The sequence below is a fragment of the Primulina eburnea genome, chromosome 3, assembly GCF_022965805.1.
Source record: "Primulina eburnea isolate SZY01 chromosome 3, ASM2296580v1, whole genome shotgun sequence".
NCBI classification, from domain to species: Eukaryota; Viridiplantae; Streptophyta; class Magnoliopsida; order Lamiales; family Gesneriaceae; genus Primulina; species Primulina eburnea.
In genome coordinates this window covers 44,617,049-44,627,585 of record NC_133103.1, presented here as the reverse complement: position 1 = coordinate 44,627,585, position 10,537 = coordinate 44,617,049, and the positions used below count along the sequence as shown (strand labels likewise).

The window sequence follows — 10,537 nt, the reverse complement described above, 5'->3', positions numbered from 1 at the left end:
ACCCGTTATCCAATTCATGACCTTGAATTGGCAGCCATTGTCTTTGCATTAAAGATATGGCGACACTATCTTTACGGTGAGAAGTTTGAGATATATTCTGATCATAAGAGTTTGAAATATCTGTTTTCACAATCTGAATTGAATATGAGGCAACGAAGATGGCTTGATTTGCTTAAAGACTTTGATTGTGAAATCAAATACTATCCAGGAAAGTCTAATGCAGCAGTTGATGCACTAAGTCGAAAGGTATGTTCTTTATCCTTGTCGACGATCGGTGTTTCAAATTTGATAGAAGACTGCTGTTTGTCTGGATTAACATTTGAAACAGATTATAGACCGTTGAGACTCTATACGGTACAAGTGGAACCCGAGCTGATCTTAAAATTTAAGGCAGCTCAGAAAGTTGATCAGAATGTACAGAAATCAGTATCAATGGTCAGGACAGGGCATCGGTCGGAGTATCAGGTACGTGATAACGTCTTGTATGTGAATAATCGTCTGGTTGTGCCGAATGTTTCAGATTTGAGACGACAGATATTGTCAGAAGCGCACAACAGTCGATTCAATATTCATCCTGGAGGCAGAAAGATGTATAATGATTTTAAAAGACAGTTTTGGTGGAAAAAGATGAAGAATGATATTGCAGAATTTGTTTCCAAATGTCTAAATTGCCAATAGGTGAAAGCAGAGAGAAAGAAACCAGGAAGATTATTACAGAGTTTGTCCATTCCTGAATGGAAATGTGATCACATTTCCATGGATTTTGTGACACAATTGCCGCGTTCCTCCAGAGGTTGTGATACGATTTGGGTCGTGAATGATAGATTGACCGAATCCGCATGTTTTATTCCGTACAATATGACGTACAGATTTGACCAGATGACAGAGATCTATGTCAGAGAACTGGTCAGATTACACGGAGTGCCGAAGTCAATTGTATCAGACCGGATCCTCGATTTACTTTGCACTTCTGGCAGAGTTTACAGCAGGCTCTCGGTACGAAGTTATATTTGAGTACCGCATATCATCCACAGACAGACAGACAGTCAGAGCGGACTATCCAGACACTGGAGGATATGCTGAGAGCAGTAGTGCTTGATTTTAGCACTAATTGGCAAGATCCATTGCCACTTTGTGAGTTTTCGTACAACAACAGCTAACAGACGAGTATTGAGATGGCACCATTTGAAGCGTTGTACGGAAAGAAATGTCGATCCCCTCTCTATTGGGATGATATCTCTGAAGTGCCTGAGATTGGACCTGATATGATTAGAGATATGACAGAAAAAGTGAAGCTAATTCGAAAGAAAATGAAGGCAGCGCAAGACAGACAGGCCAAATATTCCAATGTTCGACGCAGACCGTTGGTATTTGAGGTAGGAGACCGAGTATTTTTAAAGATTTCACCTTTCAGAGGAGTTGTCAGACTTGGCAAAAAAGGGAAACTATTTCCACGATACATTGGGCCTTATGAGATTCTCGAGAATATAGGAGATCGTGCCTATCGACTCGCTTTACCGCCTTCATTATCCGGGATACATGATGTCTTTCATGTATCGTTATTAAGGAAATACTTTCCTGATGCTTCACATGCTATTCAGCCAGACGAGGCCGAACTGGATGAGACGTTGAGCTATGTTGAAAAACCGATTCAGATTATTGATCGTAAAGAAAAACAGCTCAGAACAAAGACCATTTCACTTGTGAAAGTTCAATGGACTCGTCATGGCACTGAAGAAGCAACCTGGGAAACTGAATCAAATATGAGACAAGAGTTCCCAGAGTTATTTCGATAATGTAAAATTTTTTATACAGTTTCTGTATATACACCTTATCGATATGATTGATTGCCTGTGATTTCAGGGACGAAATCATATCTTAGGCGGGGAGAAATGTAATGTCCGAGAATTAATCACTGTTAATTAACGATTATTGAGTTATAATTCAAGATGATTATAAAACGATTAATCGGGACACGATTTGAGTCGGCGTGAAATGAATTATGTGCGAGGACAGTACCTCTCGCGCACATGCGCGACATGAGATGCGCACATCCGCGAAGTGGGCAGAGAGTCTCGCGCATATGCGCGGTGGGTGTGCGTGCATATGCGCGAGCTGTGCACGCCATGTCCAGAGAGCCTCGCGCATATGCGTGACGTGTATCCGCGCATATGCGCGAGATAACCCGAGAGTTGGCAATTTTGAGTAATGGCCTCGTGCATATGCGCCGAGTAAGGGCGCGCATATGCGCGAGTTATCGTGAGACAGACGCGCCGAGACATTATGTCTCGCGCATATGCACGAGACGTGTTGTGCTAAGAAGTGAGCCACCTAGTCGAAGCATGCATGATATATGTATATATATATGTAACAAACGAAATTCAGAGAGAAAGAAGGGAAAAACGAGGCTCTGAGGAAGAATTGCTCTCTGATTTCAAAATTTGTTTTACATACGATCCGACTGTCCAAACTTAAATCCGAGTACGACACCGTGTTCCTAGCAACGACAGCTACTACAGGACGTAAGTTTCGTTACGTTTTGTTAAGATTTGAAATTATGCTATGTCCAGAATTAGATACGATTCAGATATGGTGTTCTTGACATAGTAGACATATTGATTATGGAATTGTTATGAATTTCAGAGTTAAATTGACTGAGATGTGATGTCAGATTTGCACTGTGGTTGATTATAAGTTATTAGAATTAGTATATACTGGTGTGGTATCACCGGTATCGCATGATTGTACTGTTGTACCGTCAGAATTTGATAAGACAGAGATGTCTTGATTTGAATGGAATATTGATACAGTATATTGATATTGTCATTGCCAGATTGAATAGTGACAGACTTTGAGTCGAGACTTCGATTGTATCAGAGCGACAGAACAAAAGATATAAATAAATGTTGATTCGGGATTGCACAACTCGAGTTAGGTTTGACTTGAGTCTCCATAAATCACATACTTTATTTCATTGCATTGATATTTGCAAATTATCATATTGACATGTTTAGTCTATTGAATTATAGTAGTGTAAGAGTTTGAGTCTAGGGCAGATCAGCCTAGCTAGGGCAGAACCGCCGAGTCTTTGACAGAACCGCTAAGACTCTAGACTTGTGGTATATCGATGAGCTTAGAAGTAGATCGACTTCTATTGTAGATATTCGATATAGAATGCCAAAGTCTAAATTAGATCGGGATCCCTAAAATAGAAATGAGTTGAGATGAGATAACGAGTCATTGATTTAAATACAGATTTGTTTTAATTCATGTAGTCATATTGGATACATGTTTTGATGTTTGTTTGTGCTTTTCTATATGCTTTATATGATTGCATTGATACATTGTTTATAGTGAGATTTTATTCTCACCGGAGTTATCCGGCTGTTGTCGTGTTTGTATGTGTGCATGACAACAGGTGAGACAGGTTCAGGGTCACAGAGGTGAAGAAAGAGCGAGTTTAGAGTGGAGACTACGGACTTGGACTAGAGATAGGGTTTAAACACTTGATATATAGTTGTTAAACCTTAGTTGAGACTGATTGTATATAGTGCAAGACTTGTAGTTTTAATACTGACATGTTTATTAAGGTGTATGCCATTACGTTCCGCCTTTGATAATGTACTTTAAAAAAAAAAAAATTAGACCCTGTTTATTATAATTGATTAAATTAGTCTCAATGACGATTAAGAAGATGATTACCGTCCGAGTCCCCACAGAGAATCAATCATTAAAACATAAAGGGTGTTATTGTTAATTTTATCTTTTTAGGGAGTTTAGACAAAAATTTTAGGTGTAGGAGAGTAAGGATAAAATTAAGTTTGGGTTTGAGGATTTATATCTAATTTTCTCTTATAATAATGTTGATTAATTTTATGTATTTTTATAATGATCAAAATACCCCTAATATCGATTTTCTCTTTCCACATATTTTTTTTTTAAATTAAATTTTCATTCTAGATTAAAAATTAATCTCATAAATTGGATACGTTGTAACAAATTTATATTACATTCCAAATAAAACAAATTATTACTATTTTGACAAAAATTATTCAATTATATTATAAAATTCATAATTAAAAATTTAATTATATTTATTTTTGCTAAAATATTATTCATAAAATATTTTACGATGTTTTTTGTATTTAAAAAATAAATAAAAAATTTTAAACACAAAACCATTTACACTCTTAAAATTTAACAAACAAAATCCAATAAAATAATCTTGAACAATAAATCTCCACTTTTTTCTCTATTTTTATGACACAAATTTTTTCATGTTATTATTATTATTATTATTCTTATTATTATTATTATTATTATTACTATTATTACTATTTATTGTTATTTAAATGAATTTGTTTGTCAGAAAATCTTAATTCTTATCATAAATATTATTTAAATAATTGTATAAATTTAATTTTATTATTTTCACGGATCATGTGATAATTGGGAGTACTAATACTTAAGTAAATAGAATCACCCTTTTGTTTTTGTTTCGTTTTTGTTTTTTTCAAAAAAAAAAGTGATTTATACACTCTTACTCCAAAACTATAAAATTATTTATGGTTTTTTAAAGAACCATTAAAAAGCCTATCTCAATAAATTTTTTGTTTAAACTATAAACATTCAAATTAGCTTTAAATTTTAAACTGAATGGAGAAAATTATTGTAATGTGTGATAATTTTAGCTACCAACACACGTGTTGCATGAGGATAATATTTGTTTATATAAAATAATATATTGCTCTGATAATTTTTTAATAATTAATTTAATTTGAAATGAAATGAAAATAATATAAATACAGAAATATTTGTAAATTAAGTATTAAACAATTTATATAGGAGGGAGAGAAATAAGAGAGACTGAAAAAGTAATGAAAATTGGAAATTATAAGGATATTTATAAAACACTTCATAAACAAACAGAAATATTTAATATAGGGGTTTAACTTTAACAACAGCGACGATGAAGAACATGTGAACAACAAAAATTAGGACATAAAAAATAAAGAAGACATGAATAAGGGATATTTAGGAAAATAAAGAGACTTTTTACTAAACTATTTTCTACTAATTTTCATCTAAAGCAGAGACGGATTTATTCTAGGGCTGTAACGGCCTACTTTTTTTTTAGCGACGGTTTTTCAGCTGTCGTCGCTAATATTTGCGACGGTTTTAGTACAATCGTCGCCTATGTGGATCGACGACGGTTTTAATTCAAACAGTCGCTATTAGCGACGGTTTTTTGAAAAACCGTTGCTAATAGCGACGGTTGTTTCAAAAACCGTCGTACATCAATGTCTTAGTCAAGTCCCGTCCATTTACAAGGATGAGACCAAATTAATCTCATATCCTCTGATCCGTCCCACCTCAATTCTACAAAATTTTTCTCCCAAGTCCCAAGCCCTTTAGCGACAGAATAGAATTGCGGACTCCCAAAGAAATCGAATTGCTCATCGGCAAGGCAACAATCCAGGTAAGAATCGGCTATACATTTTTTATTTTGTTTTTTATAGCTTCTCTGTGCGTGATTTGTGGTTTCTTGATTGTTTGTTGTTGAGTTGTTGATTGACTATTACTTGTTTATTTGTTTAATAATTATTTTATTCTTGTTTAGGATTAAAACTTGAACTATTTCAAAATGGAACATCAATCTGCTGCAAAGAAAGGAAAAACATTGATATCCTCTTTCTTTAAGAAGAGAGATCGTCAAGCTAGTGAAGATACTTCAATTCCTACGGTCCTTACAATGCAACATCAATCCAGTGAAAGTCTTCTATTTCCCAATATCCAAATTCCTTCATGTTCCTCTCCTAGAGACGATCATCAGTCTTCGTCTACTTTTATTGAACGAGATCCGAGAAAAAGAAAACAGATATGTGAATATCATGTTAATGTACGAGATGAGATAAGACGTTCATATCTAAATATGGGGCCTTATCAACCACATATGTTGGAGTATCCAGGTACAAAATTTGGAAGCCAGAATCGTCGTTTTCAGAAAAAATGGTTTCAGAAATTTTATTGGTTGGAGTATTCGCCTTTAACAAATAAGGCATATTGTTTCTATTGTTTTTTTTTCCTGAATGATGTTAATTCATCTAATGTAAATTTTTTTAAATAATATATAACTTATCATATTGAGTTCAAGCCCCCCCAACTCTTATTCCTAGATCCGTCCCTGATCTAATGAAATAGATATACACGTGGGATATGTTAACCAAGTCCGCACCATTTTAATATTAGTGATCAGACATATGTTGCGTATTTGTATAATTTTTTTTATAATTATTTTGATTTATATTCAAATATGAGTAATATAATATTTAAACAAGGATCTTATCATAATTGTGAAAATTAGCGAGAAACTACACTACAATTTTGAAATGATAAATTAAAAAGTAAAGATAAAAAAACAAAATAGATCATGACACCAAATTATTTGTTTCTATTAAGCAACTTAATAATACTAATAGATAATAGATATAAGAGTAAGTCTCTTGTGAGACGGTCTCACGAATCTTTATCTATGAGACGGGTCAATCCTACCGATATTCATAATAAAAAAATAATACTAGCATAAAAATAATATTTTTTCATGGATGACCCAAATAAGAGATTCGTTTAATAAAATACGACCCGTGAGACCGTCTCACACACATTTTTACATATATATATTATCCTACAAGCAACATGGCATTACATATTACCAATTTTTTATTCGTTCACACCGAGTCTGTATGTGTAAATTTTTAAATAACTTATTGGACAGGTGCCTCACATAATTTTCAAAGTCCCATATAAATTAGTTTGTCTTCCACCTTTTCTCGTGCGAACTGGTGTTCAGTGTTATTTTTTATATTTTAAAATAAAAATACCCAAAAAAACTACTTAATTAAACTTTTTTGGCACATCTTGTATGGTTTTATTGTAATTTTACACTTAAAAAATATAGAAATGAATTGAACTCACAAATTCGAATTTAAGTTACAAAGAGAACTAATATGAGTCGAAAATGAATTGAAACAATGCAGTTTCACACAATATTTATACCCTTTTGACGTAATTTGTTTAAGATCTCACAAGAAACACACAATGTAATACAATGAGTAATGCATCTTTCCATTTACCAGGTTCATAAATAACGGTAACTCGTTGCTTGAGAGAACGTATCTTCACACAAATCCAATATTTGTTTTTGTCTACCCGTTCGTACGTAACATGGGAGAGGATACCGACTTGTCTGTATTAATAAGGAGCAGAGGGAGGTGATTGTAATGCATCTTTCAGACTTTTCACTGCACTGTCGTAGTTCAAGAATCCCATGAACCAGAACTCGTGATTATCGACAGAAATGATCTGGATGTACTTTTCGGCTTGATTTAATTTGCTAGTTGAAGAATTAACCGCTTTCAGATTATGCAATGGTATAATCACCTGATGCATAAGATAAAAATAAGTGACAATCTGATAGATGAAAAAAAAACAAGTGAGATTCTGTGGACTGATTAAACTGATACAGATATATGAAAATCTTCGGAAATTTAAGTGATGGTCAAACATGGTTCTGTAAGATAACCAGATATCATGTAAAAATCGATCTCAATCAATCAAGACATATGATCAATGATAGAACACAATAATTTTGACAAATGTTCAACACTTGTGTACAAAACGAAAGCATGCCACAACAAGAATGAAATTACAGAAAGAGCAAGGTTGTACTATTTTTCAGAAATATAGCCACAAATTTATCCTCAGGTTGTCAAACAGAAAGACGGAGACAGGGCACCACAATGAATTCGTACTTTAAAGGTTCAAAGACAAACAAGCAGCATATGTAGATTCAAACTTGAACATTTCAAAGAAAATGGAACCATTTCTTGTCACAAGTCTGTAAACTAATGACATAATTTGACAGTATTTGCATTTCACAATGGTAGAATTTTATATAAAAGGCATTTGTTTCATAAAAAGTCACTTTGAATGTTCTCAAAGGAAACAAACAAGAGGTGAAATCCATTAATATGGGATGGAGGCAGTACAATTCAATTCCCTTTTTGCATATAGTACAACTGGAGATGCAGTTCTGCGGCTGTATTATTCCATGGGATTACAAATACATCAATGGACACTCAATGATTATTTTACAGATCCCAGAAAGTCATTAGACTCAAATGCCACAAATCGAGAAGCAAAAATCAAAGAGAGAGAAATAGGCATGATAAGATGTTTAAGATATATAAGAAAAAAGATAAAAACTTTATAAAAGCATTTAGCCAGAAAATGTGATTTCATTAAAGTAGTCCGTAACGCCAGACATGAGAAGGAAATAGAACTCGAGACAAATTGATTCATGTGCATAAATCATTTTTTAAAAAATGAAATACTGGCCTAAACTACATCATACCTTGTAATAGCTCCAGCACGTCTCTTCAGAAACTTTGTAAGAAAGAGGATTATCGCTACAAAATGCTACTTTTGCTGTTGACAAATACAAGGTTCCCACAACAGGTCCAGCAGAAGTAGACAAGTAGCATCCATAAGACTTCAGAAGTTTTTCCCCCGGAACAATGTCAAATGTTTGCTGAAAAACCTTTTCATATCCACCTTCTGTCAAAATCTTGGTACCCTGTGCTATTCGCGCAACAGCTGCCTCTCCCATGCTTGGGCCCGTTTTCACTGATTCAATTACGTTAAATCTAGATCATTATCAGAAACCATTTTCCAAGAATACCAAATCTGTAAGCTAAACATTTCACTTTGGGCCGAAGTGCTATTGTCGATAAATAAAGAGTGCTTTCAGAAAATTTGTTGTTAAGAGATGTAAGTCCTAGGATTGGGGAGATTTTTAATTTTTGCATATCTGTAAATTTGGAGCTAGGATGATATATAATGGAACAAGTGGCAGATTAAAGAAAATTGAGGGATTATCCTAACTCCTAAATGATATACAAGGTAGCATTGAAGTTAGGATCATCCAAAATGATCATCATTTGCATATCTGTAAGTAAGTAAGGATCATTCTTTGCATATCTATAAATTAGGAGTTAGGATCATCCTAAATGATATATCATATTTTGCTTCAACGCTACCTCCTTCAAGTATAAGGTTAAACTTTTGTCATGTCCAAAACATAATAGCCCTGACAACATTAAATGGTGGAGACAATGGCAAAAACATGCACAATTTATGGATATCGCCAATCCAAAAAATGCTTCTATTTCCAGCCTCCGCAAAATCCCTGTCATGTTACCCCGGAAAAGATGGAATCAAACCAAAGAAATGAAACGAAAACAAACTCACAATGCTGCCACATGTTTCCAGCCAAATCCTCAGCCTTCTTAGTGGCCTCTGCAGCCATCTTTCCCCATTTACCTAAAACATCCTTAACCTTCTCCACGTTTTCTAAAATCAAACCACCAAAATTCCAACTAAACAACATAAGAAACTAAAAAAAAAGGAGCATTAATTGGAAAATCACTCAATTAACTAATTATCGTAGATAAAATGAGGTCAAAATGACGGGGGAAAAAGAAAATTACTCTTTGGTGCAGGAGCTGAAGAGACGTAGGGATTGGATTCCGGAGGCATGGAGGTAGCATATCCTCCAGGGATCTGCGAAGAAGGGGACCTCGGAGTTTCATTAGCAACTGATCCCGACGGATTGGCGCTCCATGTATTGGGGACAGGAGCGGCGTCGTCTGGCTCGAATTTTGGATAGGGAGCGTAATCAACATGCTGGCCACCGCCGGCTGCGCCGACGCCGGCGCCGGCTGGTTGTGATTTGGATTCTTTGCTTTGATCTGAAGGATTCATACAGCCGGCTGGTTGTGATTTGGGTTCTTCGCTTTGATCTGAAGGATTCATGTCAGGCAGGCAGATTGCCTCGGCTTCGCGATTGGAAAGGTGTAATATTTTATGGTAGTGGGGCCCACTCCCGTGATATTTATTATTTATTAATATTAATTTACGAGAGGATTTTCCATAGCTGGGTCCAAGAAAAAATTTAAAAAGATTTAAAGAAATATTTAAATCATTAATATGATGGAAAAATTTAAATTAACAAAAGTAATGCATGAAAAATATTTTTAAAAAGTTGAATGATTTGATTAAAAATAACTATCTTGTATAAATATTGTACCCTTAGGTATTAAATTGAAATAACAATAATAATTTTATTTTCTAAAGAATAATACGCAAATAATAAAAATATTCAGATTCTGTAAGTTAAAACATAGTAATATATATATTATGTTTAAAAAAATTATTAAATATTTATAATATTTAGAAAAATATGAAATTATTTTTTTTTGAAAAAGCAATGTCTTAGTCATTTATCAATTAATTAAAATAATAATAATAAATCAGATTATTCCATAATGTGTTAGGATTGAAGATATGTTTTAGAAAACATGAATAAAAATTCTAAAATTTTCTCTAAAATACTAATAAATAATATGATCAGTCTTGATAAGATTAGCTATACAAAACTTAATTTCCTCAACATTTACAAATCGTGAAACCACAAATA

The 10,537-nt window shown here is 33.8% G+C and overlaps 1 protein-coding gene across 1 annotated transcript; it reads right to left on the bottom strand.

The window, feature by feature from the left end:
- Positions 1 to 7,008: 7,008 nt before the first annotated feature.
- On the bottom strand, positions 7,009 to 9,899 carry LOC140827607 (GEM-like protein 1). Its single transcript, XM_073190347.1, has 4 exons — positions 9,549 to 9,899; positions 9,310 to 9,411; positions 8,414 to 8,685; positions 7,009 to 7,440 (listed from the first exon to the last, which is right to left on the bottom strand). The coding sequence occupies exons 1-4, from the start codon at positions 9,871 to 9,873 to the stop codon at positions 7,252 to 7,254; spliced, it is 888 nt and encodes a 295-aa protein (XP_073046448.1). The 5' UTR covers positions 9,874 to 9,899; the 3' UTR covers positions 7,009 to 7,251.
- Between the last annotated feature and the right edge of the window lie 638 nt (positions 9,900 to 10,537).